This window comes from Strix aluco, chromosome Z, assembly GCF_031877795.1.
Source record: "Strix aluco isolate bStrAlu1 chromosome Z, bStrAlu1.hap1, whole genome shotgun sequence".
Classification (NCBI taxonomy): Eukaryota; Metazoa; Chordata; class Aves; order Strigiformes; family Strigidae; genus Strix; species Strix aluco.
This window is the reverse complement of record NC_133971.1, coordinates 17,409,178-17,436,780: the sequence shown is the minus strand read 5'-3', so window position 1 is coordinate 17,436,780 and position 27,603 is coordinate 17,409,178. Positions and strand designations below refer to the sequence as shown.

At 42.3% G+C, this 27,603-nt stretch overlaps 1 protein-coding gene across 4 annotated transcripts; it reads right to left on the bottom strand.

The window, feature by feature from the left end:
• Nucleotides 1–232: 232 nt before the first annotated feature.
• On the bottom strand, nt 233–27,055 carry RIGI (RNA sensor RIG-I). Of its 4 annotated transcripts, XM_074811794.1 has the most exons (19): nt 26,996–27,055; nt 25,634–25,991; nt 25,370–25,501; nt 23,311–23,489; nt 21,824–21,974; nt 19,916–20,041; nt 18,959–19,072; nt 17,814–17,967; nt 16,911–17,169; nt 16,021–16,183; nt 15,511–15,612; nt 13,278–13,435; nt 12,828–12,963; nt 11,808–11,956; nt 10,443–10,533; nt 9,577–9,747; nt 7,895–8,046; nt 2,487–2,633; nt 233–752 (listed from the first exon to the last, which is right to left on the bottom strand). In XM_074811794.1, the coding sequence occupies exons 2-19, from the start codon at nt 25,737–25,739 to the stop codon at nt 453–455; spliced, it is 2,790 nt and encodes a 929-aa protein (XP_074667895.1). In that variant the 5' UTR covers nt 25,740–25,991; nt 26,996–27,055; the 3' UTR covers nt 233–452. The 4 variants fall into 4 exon arrangements, with proteins under 4 accessions (XP_074667895.1, XP_074667893.1, XP_074667894.1 ...); XM_074811792.1 differs by lacking the exon at nt 26,996–27,055 and having other exon boundaries at nt 25,634–26,171; XM_074811793.1 differs by lacking the exons at nt 25,370–25,501; nt 26,996–27,055 and having other exon boundaries at nt 25,634–26,171.
• Between the last annotated feature and the right edge of the window lie 548 nt (nt 27,056–27,603).

The window sequence follows — 27,603 nt, the reverse complement described above, 5'->3', positions numbered from 1 at the left end:
AGCTAAATAGTGCCTGAAGTGTCACTGTGCATAAGCCATGTTGTCTGTGTAGAGGTACAATTAACTGGAAGTTACCAGTAACAAAGAAGATTCTGATTCACACAGAAATGCTTGAAGTTGTGGCCTGTCATCTAAGATTAGATGTTTAGTTATTCATTCAACTTGATTTTGTTTTTTTCAGAACAACTCCTTCGTAGCAGCAGGGATTAAGATCTAGATGCTTAGGCACATGTTTGTCCATGCTTATATTAAAACTTCTAGTGAAACATTTCATTAGATAGCAAATTTCTTTTAGTGGCCACACTAGCCTTTTTTTAATCTAGCCAGATGCTCATGACAGGCCTAGCATATGAGACAGCATAAAGAACAAGATTTTTTTTTATACACGGAAATAGATCATCCACTATTTCAGCTTACTGAAGTAGGGTGATACATGCATTAAAATGCTGGATTCAGCTGGGTGTTTCTTCAACATCAAAATTCTTCAAAGAAAAATCAATATTTTTCCATTTCTGAAGTTCCATTTGTGTCCCAGTTTCAACGTTCTCTACTACAAAGCTTTTGATTTTGATCACTGGTAGGTTATCAAATGTCTTGTACTTCACTATGATTCCCCAGTCATGTTGGCAGTTAGTATTTTGGCAATGCATCTTGCTTTTTTTCTCAAAACAATCAAACTGGACTGGTTTCTGGTGAGGCTTTGTTATGTAACGCTCCTTGAACGCATCTCCTAGGACAGTGTGATGAGATTCCTGGAACAACATGAGCCAGAAGTGCTTAATAGTAGAAATAAGATTCCTGACATTCCCCTTCCCCTCACAAATACCATTTCCCTGGTAGGGTGCTTCCTGTCATTCAGGAGGCTCACCTTCCAGCCCCCTTGTCTCATCACTCATTTTTTCCCCATTCATTAGATACCAGGTACTAGAAGGGCCCAGGCCTGGGCCTATAAAACCAAAATTACTATATGTCACCAGCTTATACATATCTGAATTTCTTAGCTTCTCTAAAAATCATGTTTGCAGTATTTGAGCTGTGCATAAAACTAACAGTCATCCAGACAACAGTCAGTTTGAGAGACTCCTGCTTCCCACTCATTTTAACTATATGACCCCACCTTTCTGTGAGGGGTGATACAATTACTTTGGAGTGGTAGAAAAAGTAACCCTAACAAGGTAAAGGAGTTACAGTTGTTGTTTATAACATATAATCAAAGATTTAAAAAAAATAACAACTTAATTTGAGAGCATATGTACAATTTGAGCTGAGTGTGAAAATGCTAGTTCTTCCTGGAAGTGCAGCTTCCATTAAATATATAGGCTGAACTATGACAGAACTCAGTTTGTAAGGACTACTTAAAATATTGTGAGGTGTTATTTGTAGAGTATTAATCAAAAACTCTTTCTGAAGAGAAAAGATCACCTATACCTATTTGCATGGGTATAAGTGATAAGCCAGCAGCACAAAATGGAGTAACAGAGATGCATGTTAGAGATCCCTTGTTATTTGTCAAAGAAATGTAACTAGGTTTTCACAAGACTGAGCTATTCCCAACGCCTCCCTGTGGACCTTCCCTGTACAGAGGAGTAGTGAACTCCATCTACATTCCAAAAACAGCTGGTAAAAAAAAAAAAATTTTCTTGATTTGAAAAGGGAAGTGCCTGAAGCCAAGCACTCTGCAATGCTCAACTGTGGCTTGAAGCCCCTTATCACATCACAACCATGCTTTTCAGAGTAGCACAAATAGAAGAAGCTTCAAACGGAACTTATTTCAGAACTAGAAAGGTTCAAAGGGCCCAGAAAAGGTTCTCATTCATGATCACCCTCTATGTGTAGAACATTGGCTTCTTGGGCCTAGAGAGAAATTCAAGTTCAGAAAGAGTATAATAAAAATGTCCCCATGAGATACATAGAAGCAGTGTGAACTACCTAAAGAATGCAAAACAAAGTAATATTTAAGAATTAAAGGGCTCCTCTTAAAAACCATGGTTTGTCTTGCCTTTCAAAGCTGAAAACTGGCCCATAAGCCAGTGAGCCAAACAGTGAGCTGATCTCAGTAGTTTGTACAGATAACTTTCAGTCAACAGAAATGGTGGGAGAAATCTCTCAACTGCAGGAAGACTTCCAATCTTACGCTAATCATAAAAGTAAATATCCAGCAGTTACACTAGTAAGTTATGTCATTGAAGGTCATGTAGTTTTCCACAAAATTCATCAATTTCTAACAGAAGGGAGATTCAGGAAGATTGAAGTGATTCCTGTCGTTTCACATATTTGCACACCTTGGACATCATCAAGTACCATCATAATATGCTACAGAAGTAGTTATAATCGGTCCTGTAGTTTACCAATTCACTCAGAATTTTTTTCTGCTCCAGGTTGCACAGAATAGCCTACTTTAACATTGATAAAAATTCCTGTTTGTTAGTTCAATAATGCTGACTGTCCTGGTGTTCATGGATATAGATTTGCATGCAGAGACATACCTTTATAACTCTGATGTCATCTGTACTACAGGCATATGCTTTGCATTTTCCACACAGAAGATTTTTTTTCCCTTCCACTACTGTACGTCTTGTTTCTTTCTTCCTGGAATCTCGTAATACCTTTTCCTTCATTTGCAGGTCATGTATCTTTAGTAAATAAATAAAAATCAAGATCATTATGAAATTAAGAGAAGCTCCAATGTCTGTCTAAACATGACTCAGGATATGTAACGTCTAGGAAGCTATTACTTGAAAGCAAACAAAACATGCCTTGTTCTAGGAACTCACACCAAAGAAAGAACATGGTACATTTGTCAGGTTACAAATGTAAGGGTAGAATAAAACTACATGATGGAGAGCATTTATGCCATGTGTTTCTTCCTCCCTTCTACCCCCCTATGGCCGCTTTGGTCATAATGCTAGTAAGTCCTTGAGAAGACTTAAGTCATATGAGACTCCCTACAGCAGAAGTAGCACTACTGCTCTGGGAAGCTCACAGTTTGGAAAGAAGACTCCAGAGACCACAGAAATTGTAGTCAGAGAAAGAGGCAACAGCCACAGCCTGGAGCTGGCAACCTGCAGCTAATGCAGAAACAGAATCCTCTGAGAAGAGGCAGGAACAGCCAAACCAAGCCTCAGAGGTGGGAGAAGAAATTTCACAAAAATAAGAGGGCCTTGGATATCCTTTGTTGCACAGCTCAGTGTCTGAAAGCTTGCCTGGAATCATGGAATGATCTGCCGTAGGGATCATTGGGGATTTGGCAGAACTGTGTACAAAGCCTTTTTATTTGTAGTGGCTGCCACTGGCTTATTCCAGTATTCTCTGAGAAATTCTTTACAAAGGTCTAGGAAGATAGAATCATAGAATCATTCAGATTGGAAAAGACAAGATCATCGAGTGCAACCACAAACCTAACACTGCCAAGCCCACTAAACCATGTCCTTAAGTGCCATGTCTGCATGTCTTTTAGACACCTCCAGGGATGGTGACTCAACCACTTCCCTGGGCAGCCTGTTCCAGTGCTTGAGAACCCTTCCAGTGAAGATATTTAATACCCAGTCTAAACCTCCCCTGGTGCAACTTGAGGCTATTTCCTGTCATCCTATCACTTGTTACTTGGGAGAAGAGATCGACACCCACATCACTATAACTGCCTTTCAGGTAGTTGTAGAGGGCAATGAGGTCTCCCCTCAGCCTCATTTTCTCCAGACTGAACAACCCCACTTCCCTCAGCCACTCCTCATAGGACTTGTTCTTCAGACCTTTCACCAGCTTCATTGCTCTTCTTTGGACACACTCCAGCACCTCAATGTCCTTTTTGTAGTGAGGGGCCCAAAACTGAACACAGTAATCGAGGTGCGGCCTCACCAGTGCCGAGTACAGGGGTAAGATCACTTCCCTGTCCCTGTTGGCCATGCTATTTCTGATACAAGCCAGAATGCTGTTGGCCGCCTTGGCCACCTGGGCACCCTACCGGCTCATATTCAGCCGGCTGTCAACCAGCATCCCCAGGTCCTTTTCCACCAGGCAGCTTTCCAGCCACTCTTCCCCAAGTCTGTAGTGTTCATGGGGTTGTTGTGACCAAAGTGCAGGACCCGGCACTTAGCCTTTGTTGAATCTCATACAATTGGCCTCACCCCATCAATCCAGCCTGTCCAGATCCCTCAGTAGAGTCTTTCTACCCTCAAACAGATCAACATTCCTGCCCAACTTGGTATTGTCTACAAACTTACTGAGGGTGCACTTGATCCCCTTGTCCAGTTCACTGATAAAGATACTAAACAGAACTCGTATAGGTACTAAACAGAACTGGCCCCATTACTGAGCCCTGGGGGACACCACTTGTGACCGGCCACCAACTGGATTTAACTCCATTCACCACCACTCTCTGGGCCTGGCCATCCAGCCAGTTTTTTACTCAGCGAAGAGTACACCTGTCCAACCATGAGTAGCCAGTTTTGCCAGGAGAATGCTGTGGGAAACAGTGTGAAAGGCTTTACTAAAGTCCAGGTAAATAACATCCACAGCCTTTCCCTCATCCACTAAGCGGGTCACCTTGTCCATAGGAAGAGATCAGGGTTAGTCAAGCAGGACCTGCCTTTCATAAACCCATGCTGACTGGGCATGTCCTGTGTGTGCCATGTGATGGCACTCAAGATGCTTTTGTCCATAACCTTCCACAGCACCAAGGTCAGACTGAGAGACCTGTAGTTCCCCAGATCCTCCTTCTGGCCCTTCTTGTAGATGGGAGTCACATTTTCTAACCTCCAGCCAACAGAGACCTCCCCAGTTAGCCAGGACTGCTGATAAATGATTGAAAGTGGCTTGGTGAGCACTTCTGCCAGCTGCCTCAGTACCCTTGGGTGTATTCCATCTGGCTTCATAGACCTGTTTATATCGTAAGTGGTGTAGCAGGTCACTAACCATTTTCCCTTGGATTATGGGCACTTCATTCTGCTCCCCATCCCTGTCTTCCAGCTCAGGGCGCTGTGTACCCTAAGAAAACTGGTCTTACAATTAAAGACTGAGGCAAAGAAGGCATTGAGTACCTCAGCCTTTTCCTCAACCTTTGTCACTATGTTTCCCCCTGCATCCAATAAAGGATGGAGATTCTCCTTAGCCCTCCTTTTGTTGCTAATGTATTTATTGAAAGACTTTTTATTGTCTTTTATGGCAGTAGCCATATTAAGTTCTAGTTGGGCTTTGGCCCTTCTAATTCTCTCCCTCCATAACCTCATGACATCCTTTTCCTCCTAAGTTGCCTGCCTGTTCTTCCAATAAGGTCATAAACTTTTTATTTTTTTTCCCTGAGTTCCAGCCAAAGCTCCCTGTTCAGCCAGGTGGTCATCTTTCCCACTGGCTCGTCTTTCGGCACATGGGGACAACCTGCTCCTGCACCATTAAGATTTCCTTCTTGAAGAATGTCCAGCCTTCCTGGACTCCTTTGCCCTTCAGGACTGCCTCCCAAGGGACTCTGTCAACCAGACCCCTAAACAGGCCAAAGTCTGTCCTCTGGAAGTCCAGAGTAGCAGTTCTGCTCACCCCCTTCCTTCTCCAAGAATCAAAAACTATCATTTTTTGATCATTGTGCCCAAGATGGCCTCCAACCATCACTTCACCCACAAGTCCTTCTTTGTTCACAAACAACAGGTCCAGTGGGGCATCTTCCCTAGCTGACTCACTCACCAGCTGTGTCAGGAAGTTATCTTCCACACACTCCAGGGACCTCCTAGACTGTTTCTGCTGTATTGAATTTCCAGAAGACATTGGTTAAGTTGAAGTCCCCCACAAGAAGAAGGGCTAGCAATTTTGAGATTTCTCCCAGCTGCTTGTATTTCATCTGCCTCTTCATCCTGGTTTGGTGGTCTGTAACAGACTCCCACCATGATATCAGCTTTGTTGACCTTCCCCCTGATTCTTAACCACAAACAGTCAACACTTTCATCCCATCATCAAACTCTAGACAGTCAAAGCACTCCTGAACATACAGGGCTAACCCACCACCTCTCCTTCCTTGCCTATCCCGTCTGAAGAGCTTATAGTCATCCACTGCAGAACTCTAGTTGTGTGAGTCATCCCACCATGTTTCCACGATTGCAACTTTATTATAGTTTTCCAGCTGCACAATGGCTTCCAGCTCCTCCTGTTTGTTGCCCATACTGTGTGCATTGGTGTAGATACACCTCAGCTGGGCTATTGATCCTACCACCTTTTTTGGGGGAGAAGCCCTAATTCCTATGTGACTGTTCTCAGGCACTCCCATGGTTTCTAAACGTCAAGAACCCTTGAGTCTTCACTGCTGTGTGGATCTCCATCCCCTGCCTCCACTGTGATGGCAGACCAAAGGACCTTGCTAGCACACCATCCCTCAAACATTGGCGTCCTGCCTCCAGGCTTATCTCTAGCAAGTCTGGTTCTATCCCCTTCCCCCTTCAAATCTAGTTGACTCTTTCAGTGAGCCCTGCTAACTCCTGCACAAAGATCCTTTTTCCGCTTTGAGACAGGTGTACCCCATCTGTCGCCAGCAGGCCTGTTGTCATGTAGACTGGCCCATGATCAAAAACCCCAAAGTTTGCTGGTGACACCAGTCATGGAGCCAGGTACTGATCTGCTGGGTCTTCCTGTTTCTTCCCTCATCATTCTCTGCAACTGTAAGGATAGAAGAGAACACTACTTGTGCTCCTGATCCCTTAACCAGTTGTCCCAAGGCCCTGAAGTATCTCTTGATTGCCCTCGGACTTCTTGTTGCAACTTCACATAAAAAAATCAGTAATGGATAATAATCTGAGGGCTGTGCCAGGGTAGGAAGTTTTCTCTTCACATCTTTAACCTGTGACCCACAGAGGCAGCAGACTAAGAAGTGGGTCCAGTCAGCATACTGAGCTTCTGTTCCCCTCAGGAGAGGGTCTCCTATGACAATGACCCTTCTTTTTTTGTTTATGGAAGTCATTTTGATGCAGAGCATAGGCCAACTTAGCCTTAGCAACACCTCCAAGCTAGATGAACCATCATCCTCATCATTTTTTGGTTCCAACTGCAGAGCTTCATACCCATTATGTGAGAGCACCTGGGAAGGTAGGGTGGTCACAGAGGAGACACACCTGCTGCACCAGGCAGGACCTTGCCTGACCAGGAGTCCATCATTGGCTTAGCCCGAGACACCTCTTTCATGTCACCTCAGCACCAGAGTTCTTGACACTTCTTTCTACTCTCACGATATTTTTTGATCTGGTGTGTGTGCAGCACTCAGCAGGGTTAATGTAAAGCACTGAATGTGTGCTGAGGTGTTCTACTAGGCTTGTTCATCTGCCAGACACCAGTGCTTGAAGCAAAGATGAACAGTACTGTAGGCAGTACAAAAGAAGTCACCAGCAGAAGAGCATGTACAAACCCAAATGTCATCCTATTAAGAAAACATTGCCTGGGACATTAAGTGTCCCAGAAACAACTGGTTTGAAATTCACAAGCACTTGGCACGGCAACAAACATCTTTAGAAAAGCACTTGTACTGGTCTGCTGCTAAGGCTCATGTTCAGAGGCACTTTACATGGATGGACATATTACAACCGTCTGCATAGTTTCACATCTCCCTCTCCACTATCCCAAGCAGACACAGCAATATTTTTCTTCCAGTGGCCATAACAGTTTATGTTTTATTTCTAAGCTGAGAAGTTTATATGAATTCTACCTCCACTTCTAATTTTTTTACAGTTACAGTAGAGATGACATTCTGCAAGCTAACAGGACACACAATCCCTTCTCTGCTGATCTAGCCTTGGTCTGAAAACAAGTAACAGTGAACACTTTTCTCAGGTTATCACTTGGTCCTAGATAGAGTGCCAGTAGATGAGGCTGATGTAGATTATACCTGTAGATTTGAGTATGAAAATTCTACAAAAGTACAAACCTTTCTTGCAAATGTTGTTTCATCCCAATTCTGTAGCTTTTCAATAGCTTCATTCATCATTTCTTCCTTGTAACGGTTGTGTTTCTCATTCTCAACCACTTCTGTTTTGCTTGTCACAAGGATGCACTTGCTACCTCTTGCCCTTCCACGACCTATACAGCAATACATTTATCCTCTTTAGTCACTCTTAACAAGATGTGCAAAAGCGGCAGCTATGGCATAAAAGAGCATTAAGGACCTTCTGTGTAGCTGCTTTTGTTTTGCATGTTCAGATTCAGATAATGCTGCTTCTAAAGAGGATTTTCTCAGCTCTTTCTCCTTCAATCACAAACCAGAACAAGATGCCCCCTTCCAGGTATCCTCATGGATAGCCCCCAGCCAGTGCTGTATTGGCTACTTCTGTGGCCTGCCTCACTGAAGCTCAGGCGTGCTTGACACTTCAGTTATTGTACAGCATCTTGCTGTCTTGTGCAGAAAAAAGCTAGAGGAGAAAAGTTCATCTTAGCCTTACTTACTAGTTTTCTGCCCTGCTAATTGGTGTCTATTAAAAAAAAAATAGTCTTATCACATAAAAAAGCCTGAGGAACTGGAAATAGAGTGCTGGCAAGAAAAGAGACAAAAAGAGCAAGTGCTATGTCTTCCACCTTCTCTATGCCTACTGCCTGCCTGCTTTTTGCTGCTGTGACATAGACAAACTAAGAACTACAGGGATCTCATGCCAGTTTAGAAGTGTTTCAGTAAGAAAGTTTTCACATATGCTTTTGAGCTCCCATTCCCACAAAGTCATGATTTTATGTGGTTTAAAACTGATGCAACCTATTTTCTTTCCATCTTTAACGGCTTGTAAGAATAAACACTATCACCCATAAACATGAATTCTGGACCAATTATTTCATTATAAGACAAAACTAAGAAAATCACAGGACACAAACCCTGATAGCAGAGGAATAAGTACAGTGGAGATTGCTTCCTGTCAAATTATGAAGTTAACTACTTGGGTGATAGGATAAAATTTTGCGGATCCACCCTTGAAAGACGTAAGCAGTTTTATGACATTCAGGAATGTTAAACAGAAACCAGTATTTAGTGTGGCTCTTCATTCCCCTCTACTGGCTGTATCGTAAAATCACCAAGATTCAAGACCGAAGTCAGACTTGTTTAGACAAGCCAAGACAGAAACAGGGTTTCCTCTTTTTTTTTTTTGTCTTCAGTGTTAGAGGTCTGCACATGCAAAGGCCTCGGGTACCTGCGTGTGGCTGGGTTGCTAATAAGCCACTGGGCGGGTGAAGGTCTTCAGAAGGCAAAGCAATGCACGAAACTCCATTGCAGCAGTCCTTTGTAAATTGTCACAGTCAGAACGGTTTGCGCTATTTCTAGCCATACTTCTGCTTATATGTATAATTACCCACCTAAGGGATCAGTCCTCAACAGTTCAATAACCTTGTGCAGCATGGCTAATTTGCATGGCAAAAGAAAAGTCACACAATATCCAGGACTCAGTTCTGTGAAGAAATTGTCATGTCTGGTCCCATCATTCATCTGACTTCACTCAGGGGCACAGAGGAACAACAGCAAGACATGCATATATTACTACAGTATTTCCAAAGTGCCATTAAGTAGCACTTTATGTCCACTTCTAGGCCAAAACAGGTTTCTAAAGTAATAACTCTGAAATTTCATACCTGTTACTTGGATCATTTTGGTGACATTACCAAAGTATTCATAGAGCACAACAAGGTTGCACTCAGAAATATCAATGCCTTCGTCAGCAACAGAGGTAGCAATTAGCAGTCTGCTGTCTTTGTTGGTTTTGAATGCATCCAGTACACCCTTCTGCATTGGGAGCGTCATACCTACAGTACCAAGAAACTGTGTCAGGAAAAAACACTGAAGAGTTCCTTGAGCAACATACCTGCATTTGCTCATTAGAAATGAGCATGTCCTCTTAATCTGGAAAAGTACTTTAAGTTTACATATCCATCTGACTGCATACTGTACTCACTGAGCAGGAATTCCTGTTGATGTGCCACAGGAATTGTCATCCTGGGAAACACCATTTCAGACACAACACCTAGCTGATCTTTATTAGAGACCTATACAGCTTAGTTAGTTTAAGCCCAAGCTAACTCTTAACTTAAACCATGCATAAGTTGGCTGTAGGTTCCATTCTACCTTAAACTATTTGTGCCAACAAACACAAAATAAGAGAGGGATCTGTAAAAGGAACAGGGAAAATACCACTAGAAATAACCACAAGAAGTCATGATAGTGAACAGTTTCTAAAATTATTTTGAACTAGCAAAAGAATACTGCATCAAAGGGTCACTGACAGTATAACCACTGCTTTAACCAAAGATTCTGGACAGAAAAAGTAGGCATCACCTTAGGAATGGTTAAAGGCCTTCCAGATACGGAAGAAAGCGCAGCACAACCTTGCATGACCTTCCTCTGTTTAAGAGCACAGAAGACGAACACAGGAGAGTAGGACAATTTTAGCATAGCCACCATAGGTCTAGCAACTGGGATTCCTCAGTGCAAACCTGTGTACCTGTTTTTTGATCTCTTCTTCCACGACCCATCAAGACATCTGACTTTATGTGGCTAAGCAGAGGGTTTGCTTCTATCCACTTCTTCAAAGCCTGGAAAGCAAATCAGGGTGTTAGATCACTGTCCAGATGAAATGTTACTTTGGATAGATAGGTAGATCCTGCCCATGGTTGCCTAGACAATTAATACTTCTGAGAACCAAAAGCAGAAAAGAAGGTGGAACTTTTGCGTCAGGAGGGAACATCTATTAATAGGTGAGAAAGCAAGGGTGACAGCCATGATGCCAAATCAAACTATGCCACAGCTGATTTCCACTTTTCCCACCCCTTCAACTTAAAGACTGGCTAGAGAGCAAGGAGCCTTTCACTGCTAAAAAGTATGCCTTTTTCTCTTATAAACAAACAGATCAGCGAACACTACACCTCTGGAATCCAAAGGAAATGAGTTGCCATTTACAAACTGCACTTTCCCACTGCACACTGAAAGCAGCACCTTCAAACTGCTTTCACGTAAGAACAAAATTCAGCCAAGCTACAGTAAGCTTTTACATCTATAATGGCAAGTTGCCAGCACATGCATGGTGTTGTTAGTTTGGACTTTAGCCTGCCTTTTATTTTTTTCTGGTTTGCAATTCATCCAGCATGTCTATACCCAAGGGTAAAATGGGGGTTGGGACTCTCACCTGATAAATCAGTAGCCAGAGACTATGACATCTTGCAGTAAATATTTGAGAGCAACAGAAGCTAATGATTAGCAGCACTCTTACTTCAAACATGAACTTTTTCTGGGAACATGGTGTTGGAAGGGAGACCTTTTTAGATTAGCCAGCCTAGATCCTTGATCCTAGGCACATATGTAGTAGACCAGTGCATCAGAAGGGTCCAGAGGACATCTGCTCCACAAAGTCTTTCTTTTTTCTTGATCAAGAACACAGAGACCTCCTTTGGACCCATATGAATCCTCTGGGAAACCTATATATACTTCCAGATGTGCAGTCAGTAATAGAGCAGAGCTCCTGGTTTGTAACACTGCCACATTAAAGCCAAAAACCTTGTAACACATCTTGTTAAAACTGACTTCAGACCTAAAGTAAAAATCTGACAACTTAATGATCAGCTAGGGCATGTAGCAAGAAGAAGTGGTGAAGGACACCATCCCTGTACTGTAGTTTTTAGAAAAAAAAACAACCCACTCATCCTGTCTCAGAGCATCAGTGCTTAGGAAGATACAGAAAGATAAATCTTTTCTTAGGAAGATCAAATACGTATATATTTTTCTGTTTCCAGATCAAAATGGGAAGGGTAATAGATGAGGCATTATATTTTCTCACTTCCCATTTTAGAAGCTTTAAAAAGAAATGTCTTACAGCTACTAAGGCTCTTGTCTTAGCAAAGAGAAGAGTGCGAGTCTGTGGGTTATAGCGGTATGCTTCATCCAGGATGCAAGCAAGCTCTTCCAGCTTGGGATTCTCATTTGATTCATCTTTTGAAAGGGAAGTCAGTTCTGGTTCTTTCTCTGGAAGAAAATAGCAGTTTCTTGAATAACTTACCTTCTTTAATGCAGAAAACAGAATTCTCACCCAAACCTACTTTCAAATGCCACCCACATTCTCTTTAGCATTTATTTTTATTTTCTATATCATTCTTTCAGATGCAATCAAAGAAAGCTATTGGTTAAATGCAACAAAATCCCCAGAAAAAAAAATTCTGTAGCAAACTGACAGGAGAACCTCTGTGACATACTGTACATCAAAACACAGCATCAAAACAAACTCAGTTCTTGCAAAGAGCGGTGCTATTCCTTCTTAGGAAACTACTGACAATAGAGGGCAGGCAGTCCAGTGATTTGAAACTGCAGTCAACACTGCAACACACCAGATCACAGGCTGGTTTACAACACACTACTACTAAATCAGAGGTTAGAGAACAGTGCAACCTCTAACTTCTAATCAGAAGGATACAACGGCCACTGCTTCTTCCCGAAAGTTAGGGATTTATCCAGGAGCATTGGGCAGGAGGAGGCTAGGCAGTGCACTGAGCAATGTATGTTGCCCTATCTAATGTTGCCAGCGTCCATGATTGTAGACCATCCCCCTACTTCGTGCCACACACCCTTATCTCCAAGTCAGGCATGTAAGAACCTACTACAGCATCTAGCCACAATTACTGCTACTTCCTTAGCTCCTTCACTAGATGCTTGCAGTCCCAGAAAGTAAGTCCCCCAGTGCCTACCCTAAGACTACATTTGCACCCACACAGACACTAGATCTTTTGAAAAGTGCAAAGTTTCTGGAAAACAACTGCACTTACTCTGAAGAAAACACTTGAATCATCTTACCATAAGCCACCTTCTCCTCTGCACCTGTCACAGGTACTGTGTGAAATACCTTGAAATTTGGCTGTTAGTTGCTCCTCTAATTCTGTATATGGTCCATTTTTAACATTTGTGAAAAATTCAGTTAGGTAAGCTAAAGCATCTTCGATGCGGGCGTCTTCACTGATGATGAGAGCATCATTGAATTTCTGCTCAGGAAGAGAGACATACACATTTAAGCCTCATTTTCCATGGAACAGGGGATGAATGCAGATTTTATTTAGCTAGAATAAGTATTACAAACTTGTGTTGTTCTTCCATTTGCATGACAACATAGGCATTACAAATCTCCTCTGCACTATACTGTTCTTAGCATCTTAAGACATAACTCTTACACGCCATGCTTTAGCCTGTGTCAAATAAAATGATTAGGTTTGAAACCTGCTCCTAAGTGAATATACCTGTATCAGAAGGAACAGGATGACTCCATCTCTGTATGGAAGGAGAGAAGATACAAACTTACCCGCAGGTGCTCAGTGCAAATGAAAAGGTCTCTACAAATGCTGCTCTCCTTCTCCTTATCTGCCAGTTGCAACAGCCTGCATTTTTTCTGAGTGGCAACTATCCAGTGTTCATATTTCTGTGTTCCAAAATTGTTCTTGTTGATTTGGGAGATAGTATCTAGTAAAGAAGGAGGAAACAAACATTTATTCATCTTGACTAACAAATAACCAGAACAGTTAACTAGAAGATAAAATATTTTCCATGAATGTTAGATCTAAAAAGCCTGTGCAGAAGAACACAGAACCACTGAGGCTGGGAGGCACCTGTGGAAGGTTTTAGTCCAACCCTCTACTCAAAGCAGGGTCACCTAGAGCCAGTCACTTAGGATCATGTCCAAATGGATTTTGAGTACGTGCAAGGACAGAGACTCCACAACTTCTCTGGGCAACCTGTTCCAGTGTTTGACCACCGTTGCAGCAAAGAAATTCTTCCTGTTTAAGTATTTCTGTTTGTGCCCCACTGCCTCTTGTCCTGCCTCTGGGAACCATCTGAGAAGAGCCTGGCCCTGTGTTTCAATGTATACCCAGATTTTACTCTAAAATTAACCCAGTACAATTCAGCTGAGGATCTGTGTACGTACACACATCTGCAGTCTATAGCAGTAAAATTAGAGCTCACTTATCCTATAAGAAGCCTACAGTATTCAAGAAACTGCATGTGCATTGCTCCTTGAATTACCAGCTACTCATCAGTTAAGTATTCATTTGCTGTACAGTCCATGGTACCTAAAAGCCTATTATCCAAGGGCCTGTTCTTGCGGCAGAACTAGTTAGTACCTGTTTGTTGAATACATACTCTGAGTGTTTCACAAACTTCAGTAATCAGAGGGTCCACAGAAGGGAAGCCAATGGCATTCATGCAAGAGGAACTGTGGTGCAGAAATACGCTTCAGAAGCGTCTGCTTAATTTAGCATGCACTTTGAAAATTCCACTGTATTTGTTCTTTATTGGTGTTTCTTGGGTTTTAGGTTGGGGTTTCTTTTTGGTTAGGTGGGGTTTTTTTGTTTTGGTGGGATTTTTTAATTCTGCCTTCCTGCCTCAGAATATAGTTCACTCTCCAGTATCGGGAGGGGTGGGGGGGGTGGGCGGGGCAGAAATCTAGAAAGTATAGAAAAGGTACCCTAGTCAGTTTGCAAAGGCCAGTCCAAGCACAGACAAAATCCTTTAATTCAGAGCTGGACAGACCAGAGCTGATCCTGAGCATAGCCATCCATGGGTCTCTGATTTGTACCCCCTGTAGTTCTCAAATTTCTTGATAACAGTCATTTACTGGACACCAGTTAGGAACTCTGCAAAAGCAGGAAAGATCAATTTATTTCTGAAGGGCTGCAGAATTAGGTCTCATGACCATCAGGCCCATTCTCTTCTCACAGCCATTCACCTCCCTCTCTGCAAACCTTCACTGCAGCTTCTGAGGGTGGAACCCTACATACAAGTGTTTCCTTTCTTAGGCAGCCATATCCTCTCTCTGGTGATGTTTATGTTCCACAGATCCTCCTCTGTGAAATTACCTTAAATGTGTTTAATAGGAAATAATGGAGACCTGGTAAACAGTGGAAATAGGGATACCCAGAGGTATAGAGAGGACAAAATGCTGGCCAGAAAAGGCAGTCAGTGCACCCCTAGAAATAACTCTGAGTGCAACTCGGAGAGGCCAGAGAAAATATGAGAAGTGTCAGAGCAGCAAGAGTGAAAGTAAACTTTGCTGAAAGGAAGAAACTACACCATCCAGAGTAACACCATAACCAAGACCCTTCTTGATTTCCTTAACAGAGACAGATTTAAGTACAAAGCATTTGGAGAAATGCTTAAATAAGAACATACAGGTATCTCTCATCAATGAAATCCAGCACATCACATTTTGAAAGCAAGTGCTTTGGTAGTTTTGTTTCAGATTCTTTAAACATTCAAAATTATTTGACAGTGTCAAAAGCACACCATCCTTAGCTGCACGAAAAACAGGTTGAAATCCAAGAAAACCATTTATGATTATCAAACTAATCACATATAACAGGAAAATAGTTGGCTCTTCTACCTGTAATCTGTTATGTAGGAAATATTCATTAAAGGCACGTAAAAAGGAAGGAGGAGAAAGGAAGTAGGAAAAGAGTGACTGTTCTGGCAGCCATGAGAATTTACACTGATGTAATCAAAGACTGAATCCCAGTTACAGGCATATTACAGTTTCTTACCCACTGAGTAAATCTTCCTCATCAACGCCTCTGTCTCAGACATCAGACCTGAGATAATGTCTGCAAAGTGATTCTGAACTCGCATTTTAACCCATCTGACATCTAGAGACAAGAAATGGAAGTCAGTGGCCTGAATAAGTAAAACATTTCCCTGGGCAGCACAGAACAAATTCTTCTCTAGAAGAATGCTACATATGGTGCTCTATGCAATCTTAATGATGTTTATCATTAATGAGCATTATAGTTGCACAGGAAGAAACAGCCCCCAGTCTTCACTGGCAGAACTGAATAAAAACCAGAGATTGTGGATCTCAGCAAAGAGAAAATTTGCCTGAATGGGCACTGGCTTACTGCAGGGCAACAGTGAGGTGCATGCTTCTCCTTTCAAGCCAGCAGGAAGCAAAGCTCCAGCTTAGTTTTAAGCTTTTAGCTTCACCTGACCATAGGGGAATTGGATAGGTGCCTTAATTATGGTGCTTTGCATCTCATGGGAAAAGAAAGTGTGCTTACATGTTTCTGGCTTGTTTCTGAATCTCTGCAGATCCTCTTTGTTCTCTCTGACAGTGGACAGGGACTGTATGTCAAGGTAGGAGCAGAGGGTACAGATGTGCTCTATCGTTTCCTCGACATTCTTGGCATTACCAACTCCAACAGAAGCAGTTAAACCTACAATCTGAGCACACACATGAATAGCAGTGGTTGATCCTTTGTCACAAATGAAAAACACCCAGGAGATGCTGTTACCAATTGCCAAGTCATCTGTGTCTTCAAAAACAAGGAAACAAAACAGGCAGCTGAAGTAAACATGAGTGCAAGGACTAAATCTTGAGAGCCTAACCATGTCCCCAGGGCCCCTCTCCAGGGCACTCAAGCTTAGAGTATTCAAACTGAAAATACATAATCCACCTACTTAAATTCATAACCAGCTGTATTCATCAGTGCTTATTATACGCAGAATCAACAAATCACCCCCAGAACTGTCCTCTGCATTCATTCAGAGGAGATGTCTTCTCAGCTGAACCAAAACTTCCTGCCAGTGAAGGCAGTGGCCCCATTTTACTGTTGCAGAAGACAGCAACAGAGAGGTGACAAGGAGATTACTGAATTCTGGGGCACATACTTTCTTCCTAGGCCAGCAATCCTGTTTGCTCTCAAGTACTCTGGTCTCTGTCATGCTTGATCAGTCCTTCTCAGCAGCTGCAGGGAAGATAGAATATGAGAAAACAGCCTGGAGGTGCCTGAGAAGAGGGAAAAAGTGTTCTATATGCTACTGTTTCAATTTGCAGCCGTTGTTAAATGGGAGTTTGAACTGGATTAACACAAAAGGGAAGACTTCAGGCTTTGCTGACTGTACTGCAAAATACTTTAAATGTTTCCACCACTGATAGTCTGGGTCTTACCTGAGGCAGCTGGCTTGCAGAGGAGTCAAATTTTTGTTGCAGGTATCTGGTCATTAACACATTGTAAGGGTGATTGCCCGTGGTGTTGTGGCACTCATCAAATATCATCAGAGTGAAGATGGAGAGGGAGCTAAGGATCCCCTCCTCAATGCTATTCACAAGAATCTGGGGTGTTAGCACAATGATGTCACTGTCCTGTATAACCTTTTCTACAGAAACATTTGCAACTGTTTCACCACTAATTCCTTGAACAGAATATCTAGGAAGAAAAGGAAAAAGTTAGGGTATGAAAAAGGATGTCTTGCAGGGCAAAAAAAGCTAGAAGAATGGACTTGTCAGCAAGCCTGAAGGGTAGTGACTAAGTTCAAAATGTCAAATTGTTGCAGCCAGCATTTTGACCCACAGAAGCCAACAAAAAACCTGGGTTTTCAATTCCCATTAACCAAAATACATTATCTTTGAGGGGTAATGAATTTGTACATTTAAGCTGCATCTGTCAGTTCACATGTAAGCTTTATTTGGAGATCCTTCCCTTCATCCCTTTTCTGTATACGATTGACGGCATGGGACTGTTTTCTGTCCAGCAGCCTCATTTTCCTGTAGCTATAATGATTCATATGTGGATGTTCAGTAATCAGTTCCTTCAAAATTAGAAGCTATAGGTTGTCTATACTTCGACCATTTCCATAGATGCTGCACAAGCAGTGCTTAAACTCTCCAAAAGCAGACTTCAGACTCTCCAGTCTATGATGGTAACTTGCAGTTCTTACCACTAGGCATCATTCTTATGTTAACGCAAAACACTTACCACCGGTAAACCCATTACATTTTGCCCTAGCCACAACTGACCTAGACAGCAGTTTATTTTGTGTGGAGGAAGCCACCAGGTAGAATTATACTTACCCACTTCTTTCAAAATGCTGCCTGAATACATTTTTCTGTTGTTCATACACTGGCACTTTGGTTGCAAGAAAGACAACTTTTGCTTTTTGTCCTGAGGACATGTTTTGGAAATGGTGTTCACAAATCAGAAGTGCGACAAACGTTTTTCCAGATCCTTTAAATGAAGAACATGAAAGGTAAAGCACTAGTATGAAAGGGTGTGTTTGTAAGCAGGTACCTGTCTCATCTGTGTGCCTGCAACAACAGGGAGCCAACAAGAGGGCTGTTATACTTCCAGACTCTCTGCGGATAGATTTGAACACATGCTTGCTGCTTACTCAGGTGGGTAATCATCCCTTCCTCTCTCACATTCTCAGTCTGTAAAGACCATGTAGCAGTCACTGAGAAGGAAAATCCGTTTGCAGTTTTATTTTAGTTCTTTGAAATCACTGAGTCTATTTCTGCTCTTAGAACGTGCTCCCACATCAAATCGGACCGTGGTACAAGCACCAGGCACTTTGCGCTTCCACCCTTCCCCACACAGCCTTGCTTCTCTCACATTTCGTTTCCTTCAGCACTCAGGTTCACTGTGCAGGCCACCCAGAGCTCTGCTGTGTCCGTGCCTCTGCTACCCCACCTGCCTCTGCAGGGCCCAGGGGAGAATCAGGCTAGCAACATGGAGAACACAGGTGTAGAGAAAGAGCCGATTTATCTCTCTTTTGCTGCTGAACTTCAATATTCTTAATTCAGTCCTGAGCTATTGCCGAAGTTCCCCATGGTGTTTTGATGTTGCAGGCATAGCAGTACAGAAGACAGGGGAGTCTGATGGCAACTCATCCTATTTTTCCTTTAACTTGCAAGTCAAATTTCTTTAAGATCTGCAAACATCAGTGAGTGATTTTATCTCAAAAATCCACACTGGGGAGTGAGAAAGCAGAGGTCAGAACATTGAAATCTGAATACAAGCACTGAAGAGACATGTCTGTCTTGCTCAGTCTCTGTGTTGCCCTTGGTCATTAATTTCAGGTTAGATCTGGATCTACTCCTGCAGGGAAGACTGCTTTTAAATAAGCAGCTGGAAAAGTTTGTCTCAGCCTTTACCCTTCCCTATCCTTCACAGACCTCTCCACCAAGAGAATTTTTCTAAGAAACATGTGTTTTCTTACCTGTGGGGGCACATATCAATGTGTTTTTCCCATTGATAGCAGGCTGTGCAAGTTCAGTCTGGTAGCTCCGAGCCTTCTTTGGTTCATAAACAGGTGAAGACTGACAGGTCCCTTCTAGGAGAGAACCATGCTTTTGTGAAGAGTGTTGCAACAGAAATGCATAAAATAAGTGCCCCATACAGTCACTATCTAAAATGATAGAGGTAGAGTCCTTGCAGTCTACACAGAGCAACTGTGACAGACAAGCCTTTTAACAGGACATACACACCAGACAGGAATCTTGTGTAGGTTTGATGGCACACTCTGTTACCATTTGACTGTGCTTCCTAAGCTTAACTCATTTCAAGATCTTGGCTGACAATTTTCATCTCAACTGGTCTTTTTTCAACTCAGAAAGAAAAGATAAGGGCTTATTTTCCCCAAAATAAATGCACAGTTCCCCCAAATAAATGCACAGTATTCCTTTTAGCTTTCTGCTCTCCAGACTTTTGAAGTTAATACTCTCTTAAATTGTGGTCTTGTCAGAAGGTGTGCACTTATGAAACCGGAACTAGAAAACACTGCTGGAGCAAAATTTGCCATACAAGACATGACAGCCGTGGCACAGATCCTTTGCAGCCACATTCAGATCTCTAAACTGGCTAATACCAGGTCATGTGTGAACTAGTTATATCAGAGGAGAGATGCATCAACAACAGTCTGGTGTTTGGAGACCTTCTTGATAATGTGCTGACAGAACAACTTTTCACTAGAAATGTGGTAAATGAAGGGCAACCCCTAACATGTGCATTGCCCATGTGATCCTTTAAACATTAAAACAGAAGACAGCTAAATAAAGTCAGAGATTTGTACTGTTCCTCAGTACCTTCCTGTGTGGTACACTGTGTCTGTGTCCTTCAGGAGTCTAAGGAAATGGAGAATTCCAGCCACAAACTGCTTTAAGTTTCTAAGTCTTACCTGAAGCTGAACAAAGATTTTCACTGAGATTATTATCACATTCTGCTTCTTCAAAAAACGTAATTGTGGTTTCAAAGCTGTTCTCAGAGACGTCTGTCATTTCACCATCAACATCTTTGCCATTATCTGTACAATCACCAAAAAAGGCATGTTACTGATCCTTTTGATTCTAAAATGTTGTATTTTCTGGGATGACAAGGTGAAGGAGTTGGTTGCTAGCATGGAAAGACTACATAAAATGTTGCTGCATCCAGGCTCCCTTCTAAGTAAGATGGATAGCATGGAGAGTCTTGGGTTTAGAAGACCCACATACTCGATGCACATTTATCTAGTGTTTAAATGTCAAAGGAGGTAATAGATTGGGAGGAAAGTTATATCATCTGTGTTTAGTGACAAGATCACAGATTTAACAGGGACATTAACCACAAGCATGAGAAATACTTAGGAGTTCAAAGAAGCTTTATAAATTCAAGATGTTGTTCTCCCTTCCGCCCCCCGCTTTTTGAAGGACCTAAAAATTATAAGATTGTTTCCATCCTTTATCTTACATGATAATCAAGAGAGGTTCCAAAGATGCTTGCTAAAATTTTCTTTGGCCCCATAATTATTACCTTCTCAAAGAACTGTCCCTGGGCTTTGCACGAAGAGTCTCATTGCAAACAGAACACATGATCACAAAGTGCTGCTTTTGGAGAGGGACAAAGAGCACATTTGCACCCTAATCCAGCTTCAGAAAGCACACAATATCTGCAATTAACTTCTACTAGCAACTCTTTTTATCTGCCAGTATTAAAATGCTTCCAATATGCACAACATTTCTTTAGTTGGCTGACTTTGACTTTATTAAGGTGTATGTTAGCAGAAGCTGCCCCAAAAGATGGTGATATCTTTAACTTACAAAATATAACTGTTAACCAAATAATGTGTATAGCCATCAGCAACATAAAATAATATCTATATGCATATAAGCATTATATATTATATCTAATTATTTATAAATTTATTTACTACATATATGATTTTATATAGATATGTAATAATTAAATGTCCAGATAAGAAATTACACACATTTGATTACAACAATAAAAACATTTCAAAATTAGAAATACTGTTTAAGAAGGCACTTAGAAGTACCTTGTCCCAGTTGCTAATTAAAAACAATTCAAACAATCACTTATGGTTTGGGAGAAAGCAAATGTAGATATAAAGAAATACAGTCCAGTTTATCTAAAATCACTTGTCTTAATTATTTTGTAGTGAAATACTTTATGATGCTCTAAATTCTCCCATGCTGCAGGGTACTCGGGCATTTTTCAAGTGGAGAAAGATAAAATCAATGACAAAAGCAAAATCTTTTTAGGGGAAATTCTGCATTTTTACAAAATATGAACATAGTCACTTGGTAAATGCTGCTTATCAATTTCTCAAAGAGAAAAGCATATGATCTGCTCTGTGAATCATGGAAGTGTATCACTTTCTAGAATATCAAATTACTGATCATATTTTATCAGAAAACATTGCATCTATCACAACTTAAGCAACCAAAAAGATGGAAAAAGGTGAATTACAGTAGAAGCGAGGAAAGATTATAAACACTTTGTGAGTTCTGTACTTTCAGAGTCTGGTATGCCGTTCAATTCTGTTTAACAAAAAAAAAAAATCATCATTCATAACCATATGGGAGGAAAAATACTCAAAAATTAATTTTTGACTGTTTGTAGGGTAGTACCTCTATTTCATTTTATATAAAAGACATTTTAAATAAATTTTTTAAAAGGGTTTTAAACAACAATGAGCAATGCAGTCTGAGAGTATTCTTTTAAATTAGTCTTAGTCTCCTGAAAAAAAAACTTTACTGTCTGGTACAATAACAGAAAAAGAGCATCATAAAAACAATTCACAGTTTACCTTCTCTCATATCCCACAGTTCACTTGCATTGTAATATCCTGCATTATCTAGTGCCAGCTGAAGGCTTTTCGGCCAGTTTTCCTTATCCGATCGACAGAGGCATTCAATGAGTTTAGTTACCCCAGCTGCTTTGCTTCTGTATTCGCTAATCTGCACACACAACAAACAGAAGTTGCTGTAGCTTCTGAGTGATCAAAACCACTGTTCTTGATTGATATCTTGATTTGTTTTGTTTGGTGTTCAGTTGAAAACTGCATTTCCTTCTCACAGAATAAAAGGTCTCCAATAAAATTCGGTCATTTACCTACTACTGCTGCAATTCAGCCAGTCTAGGTGTACACTAAACTTAGCCAGACTGTATCAACAGGTAGGCTATTTGCTTAAATATTCACAAGGTCAGAAACGTCACAGAGCTATACCGTGAATTTTCATCTGGCAAGGTCCTTGTAATAAGCTGTATCACCATAAACCTCTGAGGCTGAACTGAATAAAAAACATTCCAGAATTGGAAAATGCAGAAGTACAAAATTTATGGCAGGCCTGATGTTTGGTCAGATGCAATAGCTTTCCAAATATTATGTGTCTCCATAAAGAAATATCACTTTGAAAACCAAATAGCTGCAAGCAATCCTTCTCAGGAGTCACAAGGAGCGAGAACACCTGACAGACTCCTTCACATCAATAACATTATTAGCGAGTCATAAATGATGAGTGATTGGTAATATCACTTGGTATCAGCCATCCATAATGACACTGAGCTAGAACTGGGTAACAGTACAGCAGCTTCACATCCAAAGGCAATGAAAATGTTGTCGACTTCTGCGGCACAGCATTCAGCTAATGTCTTCAGATCAGAAGTTTCATTTTACCCTATGACCATCCCTTTGGGTGCTGACAAAATTCAGAGCCACACAAAGTTTCTAGGGATTGCCACAGTTAAGGTAATAGACTATGTCAAATCCCATGACAAGCATGAACCAATTTAGGCAACATCTAAATGCAATTTTGCCTACTTCCATCTGTATTTTTAGGAGCATTAATGTAGCATGAACACTCCAGAAAGGAGTCTAATTCAAACGCATGGCAAAGCACCCATTTCACTGTAACGTGGCACCTTCCAGAGCCCCTGAGGTCTCTTCAGGGGACCCTGGACCCTGCAAAGACACACATCTGGGCACTACCAAAGCCACCCCATCCTGCTTCCCTGCCTGCAACCCTTTCACAGGCCACTTCATCCACCAAGCTGGAGGGGTGAAGAACGAGATGTGTGGGTGTTGCAGACAGCACTGCTGTGTGAAGCTGCAGCTACACAGCAAAGCCTCCTCTAAGCAGAAGAAAGTAAAGTCCCTTCCTAGGGAACTATGGCTGGTCATCCCCCTCACTCGGCAGCTGATGGATGGGCAGCAACTCATCCCACAAATGAGACAGCCAGCACTTTTCCACAGCAAAACTAGACAAATACCAGGATTTTTACCATTAACAGTACCTGCAGGATCTCATCACACTCCCTTTCTATCAGGCACGTGTTTATGTAAGGCATGAGTGCTACCGGATCAACTTCTAGCATTGTTGCTTCTATGCGCTTCAAGAGCCGTCTGTGCAACTCCAGTTTTTCCAGTTTGCTGAAGTCCCAGTTTTCAATTGCTTCTGCCAGTCCAGTGTAACCTTTCAGAAAAACAGACACATTGTTACTATGAATTCAATCTCTAGCTACAACAGGTAGGAACAAGCTGAAAAAAACACACTGGAGAAATTAAAATTATTTTGGCCTTTTAACTGACAAAAACCTAGGTGAACCACAAACAATTTTTGTAGATTAAAGTGACAGTTTTCCTTTACAGCACTTGTATGTATAACGTGAAAAACCCTGTGCTAAAAGAGAGTAACACTTGCAAAGAGGAAAAAGAGCTACACAATGTTGCAGCTTACATCACCCAAGCAACAATAACAACCCCCTTCCTTTGATCCATACAATACTGAGATCCTTGCAATCCATGACAGTCTTCCACAGATCTCCCAGAGCACAGGACACTCACTCACTCACTCACTCACTCAGAATCACAAACACCTTTGGTCCCCTTTTCTATTATTTACCAACCCTTTACCTTTTAGTCCTGTCCTTGGCTCCACCCTCCTTCAAAAATCCTTATTATATTGGATTCAAGTCAGTCCCTGACTGAAAGCAACACAGACACCTTCAGCCTTGACAGTCAGCAAACAGCTGAAAATACTGTCCTGGAATAGACTGTGGCAGGGAATTATATTTAGAGGACTTATGCAATTTGCTGTGTAGGCTCCAGAGTTGGAAGAAAGTAAGTCAGGGTCCCAGAGGAACTCTGGGCAAACAGAAGGAATTTGCCAAACTTTTTGTTTTGGAGGAGAAGGAGAGTGGTGTGGATACTTACCACCACAGTGGTTTTAATCTAATTACCACCTAATCTCTACACCTGCCCAATACAAGAGTAACGCTAAATTCTAGTCTCAGACCCAATTAATAAGTACTTGGGATAGTGCTTAGAGTCAGCAGGTTAACTTTTCCAGTTTTCTGCTGAAGATACACCAAACTGAATGCTATGCACATGTTCAAATAAGATGTTTTTGCAGTTCAGAAATCGGGACTATCACAGCCTGGTACAAAGTTGCTCTGGACCTGGTATTTCCTTTAAGGGAAGAGTGGGCTACATCCAAGTGATAAGAAATTTTGTAATAATTGCTAACTGACATACTGTAACTATCCATAGTTAATAGTGAGTAAATGAAAACAGAAGTGGCTTATGGCATGAGATTTTGGGGTTCTAGATGTCTAGTAAATCACCAACAAGAATTCTATAATAGAATCTAAATGTATAGATGAGAGCTAGCAGATCCCGGTAATTTTACACCTTCACAATCTCTTCTGTCACATTTTGGAAAGGAAATTGCATTAGGATCTCACACACTAAGCAGTCATAGCTAGTGAGGAACAATCATCTCATTTATAAACTATTAATGGTTACTTCTTGAAACACAAGACTTTTAAGATCTCTGAATAATTTTTAAAAATCAGTTCTTAATTTAAGACTCTGTCCTTGAATGAAGTTATCCCATGCTACCAGTTAACTGCCATGCATATCCTGAAACCCATTTAAGCTTGCTGTTTCAGAGGACTTAGTTTCCTTTAATTATATTTGATGAGAACAACAGCTGTCTTATGTCGTCTCTAAACTCTCTGAGACAGACAAGTCTTCTGTCAACGAGGCTTTATTCTACATCCCTTCATCTTACAAATCAAACCTCCATAATCAAAATTGTTCCATCTGCTTCTCAGATGGGCATTTCCCCATGCCTTCGAAGTTTTATTTCCAACCTCTGTCAAACTCATTTTTCCTAACGCATCTCATCTGATGTGACAAGACCCGATGGCAGAAGCCCAAGGGTAACGGAGCGACCCTCCACGTCCCGGGCCCACGGTGCTGGTCTGCTCGGCTAATGCCGGCGGCGGCCGCTGCGGCTCTGGCAGGGACGGGGAGAAGCGGACGAAACCACGCTTGCGAGTGGGAACCGACCTGCTGCAACCAGGGCGTCCAGGAAGGCCCGGAGCCAGCCCTGCGCCTCCAGCTGCAGGACGGCGTCCAGAAACAGCGCGGCGGCCGCCGTCACCCCCTTCTCCTCCTCCTTCCGGACTCTCTCCTTCACATCTAGCAAAAACCCGAAGCAGGCAAAGAATGAGGGAGAGGGCCAGCAGTGGCGGCGGGGAGAGGAAAGCTCCCCACCCGCGCCCGCAGCAGGAAGGATGCGGGCGCAGGGCAGCGCCGGGGGAAGCCCCTCACCGTCGGACAGCCAGTCCGTCATGTTGCTCAGGACGTAGATGGGGTTCAGGCTCCTCTCGATGTACCGCCTGCAGCGCTGCAGGTTCCTCTTCTCCTCCGCGGTCATGGCAAGGCCGGCTTGGCACCTGCACCGACACCGGCACCGCTCCCGGTCCCGGCTGCGTGCGGGGTTGCGGAGCCCGGCCCCTGCCTTGGCACTGGGAGGGCCGCCGGGGAGTGAGAGGAAACCCCCTAGAACACGCAGCGATCGGGAAATAGAGACTTCAGGCCCTCGAGAAAATGGAAACCGAAAGTGGCCCCGGAGGAGGGGGCCGAGCCTGCGGGAGAGGCACAGCGATGCTTTCCGCTGCTGTCTGCCCTTAGCAAAACGGAAAGAAAGAAAGGGGAGAAAAGAAAAAGAAAAAAAAAAAATAAAAAGGCAAACATATGCGCATGCACACGGTTGGAAAGCCTGTGACCAGCCGCTGTCCGGGTGAGGGAGGGCACAGTGAGCTAATAGGAATAAAGGCATCACTCTGCCCCCCTCTTCCCTTTGCCCCCCCCAAACCCTGAACTGTTTTTTAAAAGACTGAAGAATAATTTTCTATAGCAAGGCAATATCCCTACTTGCTCTGAGCAAGTGCTTGCTAAACTGCTAGCATAGCTTGGGAACGTCAAAATTACAAGGTCTGTCCAACTGCCCTGTAGCAGGGAAGTGAGAATCAAAGCATAAGGCTCACAAAGGGGGCCAGCAGGTTGCAGAGCTGAAAGTATCTACAGTTCAGAAGTGCTGCTAAACCTGACAACTCCATATGTGAACCTCCCTCTAAACATTAATATATAGAGCATCCAGCTGTTTGCAGCTTCATAAATCTCATATTCAAATAGACGACTAACAGGTACTAGCCCAATACAAGATGCCTGCTTCCTAAAATCATGGCAACACAAGACCACTGAGTGATGGGCTTGCACTGGAAGGACAGGGGGGTGGGGGAGGCAGAAGGAAGTGCTACCATTGGAATTGCATTTTCTACTCTGTTCTAGTCCATCTTTACTCTTAAGTATTTAATATTCTTTCTTTTCTTTCTCTTGAGTCTTCTTTTTTTCTCCTTTCCACCCAGTTCTAAAGGGATTATAGGAAATCTCATTTGAACCATCCCCTATACCACCACCATGATGTAGTATCGTTGGCCAGTATCATCTCAGAGGGCCCTAGGATAAAAAAAGTCTTGCATTTAGACTGTTAGTATTAACCCTATGCAGTGAAATGGACCTGGGAAATGCCATAGTCAGCTGAATATTATTCACCCCTAGCTGGAGAAATGTCAAACAACCGGGAGAGCACAGCTTCTACAGCAAGAAATGGCAGCATCAATTACTTACTTCTCCACTCTTTGAACATCCTTCCTGTTCTGTGAACAAAGCAGGAGCTCCCAGACCTCACTGTGCACAGAAAGGTACATCAGCCCTCAATTACAGAACAGAAATAACAACTGATGAGTTTAATATTAAAATGAGCAAATGGGTGGGTTAAATTTGCCCCCAATCATGTCTTGTGCCTTCCCAGAGGAGCCCAGATTTCCTTCCTAGATAGAGCTGAGAACTCAAACCTTCTCCTCCAAAACCCCCAAAATTATTCTTCTCCTTCCAACCACCTGAAGAGCCAGTATTTCCAGGCAGAGCCCCAGGCCACTCTGCCCCTTAGCTCAGTGCATACCTCCAAGCACCACATCCACACCTCAAGAGCACATAAATGGTTCAAAGTAAATAAATCATATACACAATTACAGAATTGGTCCTGTAATGAGTCTGGAATTCTGGTTTGACATTATACCTTCCAGCTCCTTATTTGGTATGGAAAGGAAGGACACTGACTGTTCCTGTTCATCTCTATAGAATAAGAGAGGTTTGTTAATTTGCAGCCTACTGATGTGGCAAACAGCCTGATTTGACTTCTCAGAGATCACTTTTGTTTTTATTTATCCAGTCTG